We start from the raw sequence: 2,837 nt of genomic DNA on the forward strand, positions 1-2,837 counted from the left end.
CCGTGGAGCGAAGGCGCTGGGTGAGGCCAGGGCTGCTGCCGTCTTGTATGTCCAGCCGGGCCCCGCACACCAGGGGCTCCTCCAGGAGCCAGAAGAGAGAGGCTGCAGGCCCCAGTCTGTCCCATTTAAAAAGTGTCCACGCTTTAAAAACACCATGATAAAAAGGAGGCAAGGTACACACACGATAAAAAACACAATTCAATAAAAACAAAGACTTGTCTAAAACGAGGCCAGCTATCCTCCTTAAAATGATGCCTGTTACCTGCCTCCAGACGACATCATCACAGCAGGAAAGGTAACGCTGTACAAACTGCAGCCTGAACGCTGCTGCCCTGCTCTCCAGGTGTATTAAGCCCTGCCCCCCCTCTTCTTTTGGCAGGTACAGTACACTCTGGGGAACCCAATGCAGTTTATCCCAGAAAAAGTTTAATAGGACCGTCTGAATTTTTTTCAGCAGCCCAGCAGGGGGTTCTAGGCACTTGAGCCTGTGCCACAGGGTGGACGCTACCAGGTTGTTGATGATGAGAACCCTCCCTCTGTATGACATGTGGGGAAGCAGCCACCTCCACTTTGCCAGCTTCCCCTCCACCTTTTCCATCACACCCTCCCAGTTCTTTTTTTCAGTTTGTTTATCCCCTAGATGAACCCCCAGGTACCTGAAGCCTCCCCTCTTCCAGGTCAGCCCCCCAGGCAGCTGGGGCAGACCAGCAGCCCACCTCCCAACTGCCAGCGCCTCGCTCTTTGCCCAATTCACCTTGGCAGCTGAGAGTTTTCCAAAAGTTTCAACAACTTTACTCAGTTTATCAATATCATCTTGATTTTTTATAAAAATGATGATGTCGTCTGCGTAGGCTGATGAAATAAAATTTGTGCTGATGTCAGGTAAAAACAGGCCGTCAATAAAACCACGAACATTCTGCAACATTGGTTCTATGGACAGTGAATACAGCATACCTGACATGGCGCAGCCCTGTCTAATACCTCTTTGGACATTAAAAGGTTTGCATAGACCACCATTTATCTTCAGCACACTCTCAATGTTCTCGTACAGGACCTTTATCTTAGCTATCAGACCCGGGCTGAGGCCGTACCTTTGTAAAACCTTCCAAAGGTAGCGGTGCTCAACCCGATCAAAAGCCTTTTCCTGGTCTAAAGAAACCAGACCAGCATCTAAGCCCAATGAACCGGAGGCTTCCAAAATATCTCTAATTAATGACACATTGTCAACAATAGACCTGCCAGGCACACAGTAAGTCTGAGTCCGGTGGATGAGCTGCTCCATCACTTTCTTCAGCCGGTTGGCCAGGGCTTTGGACAGCAGCTTGTAGTCGGAGCACAGCAGTGAGACGGGTCGCCAGTTCTTTATCTGCTGCAGGTCTCCCTTCTTAGGCAGCAGCGTCAGCACTGCCCTCCTGCAGCTCTGGGGGAGAGAGAGCTCTTCAAAACTCTCCGAGAAGACCCCCAGCAAATCCTCTTTCATCTCAGCCCAGAACGCTCTGTAGAACTCTGAGGGCAGACCATCTATGCCGGGGGCCTTACCCCCCTGCACACTCTGCAAGGCTGCAAACAGTTCTGCCTCAGTCAGGGGCCCCTCCAGCTCTCTGTTGGTCTCTTCTGACACTGTGGGCAGGTCCTGACAGAATGCGTTAAAAGCAGCATCATCCTCCTGGTACTCACTGCTGTAAAGCTGCACATAAAACTCTACCGCTCTGCTCCTGATGGCTGCAGTGTGTGTCAGCGTCCGCCCATCCTCTGCCTGCAGCGAGTGCATCTGCCTGCTCTGTCCATTCCTCTGCTCCAGGCCGAAGAAAAACTTGGAGGGGGAATCCATTAGGGCAGCACTCTGGAAACGAGACCGGACTAGCGCCCCCTGCGCTCTGGTGCCCAGCAGGTCTGCCAGTACGGCTTTTTTAGATTTGAGGTTTTCAATACAACCTCCATTTTCTGTGGCCTGTGAGGAGCTCTGCAGCTCCACTATATCGACCTCCAGATCTTTGATAGACTTGGCCAAGTCACGAGAAACATTGAGAGTGTACTGCTGACAGAGCTGCTTTATCTGTATTTTGCCATGGTCCCACCATTGTTTTAAACAAATAAAATCCCCCTTCCTCTCTCTAAAACCTCTCCAAAAATAAATAAAAACCTCTCTAAAATGTGCATCTAAAAGCAAAGTGGTGTTAAAATGCCAATAAGCAGACTTACTCTTAAGATTTTTAATAAAAACCTCACATAAAACCATGGAATGGTCCGAGAAGCCCACTGGACATATACTACACCTCTTAAAAATGCTAAAATGCTGCGTAAAACAATAAAACCTGTCTAACCTCGCTAAAGATAAAACACGTTCTCTGCTGTGGACCCAAGTGTACTGTCTTGTATTGTGGTGGATTTTTCTCCATACGTCACTCAGACTGTGAGTGTTTATAAGGGATAGCATCGCCTTCTGAGAAGGTGCATGTGGTTCTGGGTGGTTTCTATCACATGTGTGATTTGCTGTGCAGTTAAAATCCCCTCCTAAAAACAAATAGTCCTCTGGCTCACACTGCTTTAAAACCAAACTGAGTTCGTTTAAAAAGAGAACTCTGCCAGGGCCAGAATTAGGGGCATACACATTAATAAAAACAATATTAAAACGCTCATACTTTGCTTTAACCACAAGCATTCTCCCCTGCACCCGCTCCTCCACCACATAAGATACAGGACTAAAATCTCTTGAAAAAAGGAGAGCCACCCCTGCACTAGTGCTGTTAAAATGGCTTAAAATGACCTGTCCGTCAAACTCCCTCCTCCAGTCTGTTTCATTAAAAACATCACTATGGGTCTCCTGCAACATCATA

The 2,837-nt window shown here is 48.3% G+C and overlaps 1 protein-coding gene across 1 annotated transcript in view; it reads left to right on the forward strand.

The window, feature by feature from the left end:
• Positions 1-2,455: 2,455 nt before the first annotated feature.
• The window catches only part of nicn1 (nicolin 1), a gene marked incomplete at its 5' end in the record, with an annotated part of 5,222 nt that continues 4,840 nt past the window's right edge, over positions 2,456-2,837 (forward strand). The window contains one exon of the mRNA XM_080025794.1: positions 2,456-2,467. Within this exon, the coding sequence (XP_079881920.1) occupies positions 2,456-2,467 (12 nt within the window). The remainder of the gene's footprint in view (positions 2,468-2,837) is intronic.

The sequence above is a fragment of the Ammodytes marinus genome (genome assembly GCF_949987685.1).
Source record: "Ammodytes marinus genome assembly, chromosome: 4".
Classification (NCBI taxonomy): Eukaryota; Metazoa; Chordata; class Actinopteri; order Uranoscopiformes; family Ammodytidae; genus Ammodytes; species Ammodytes marinus.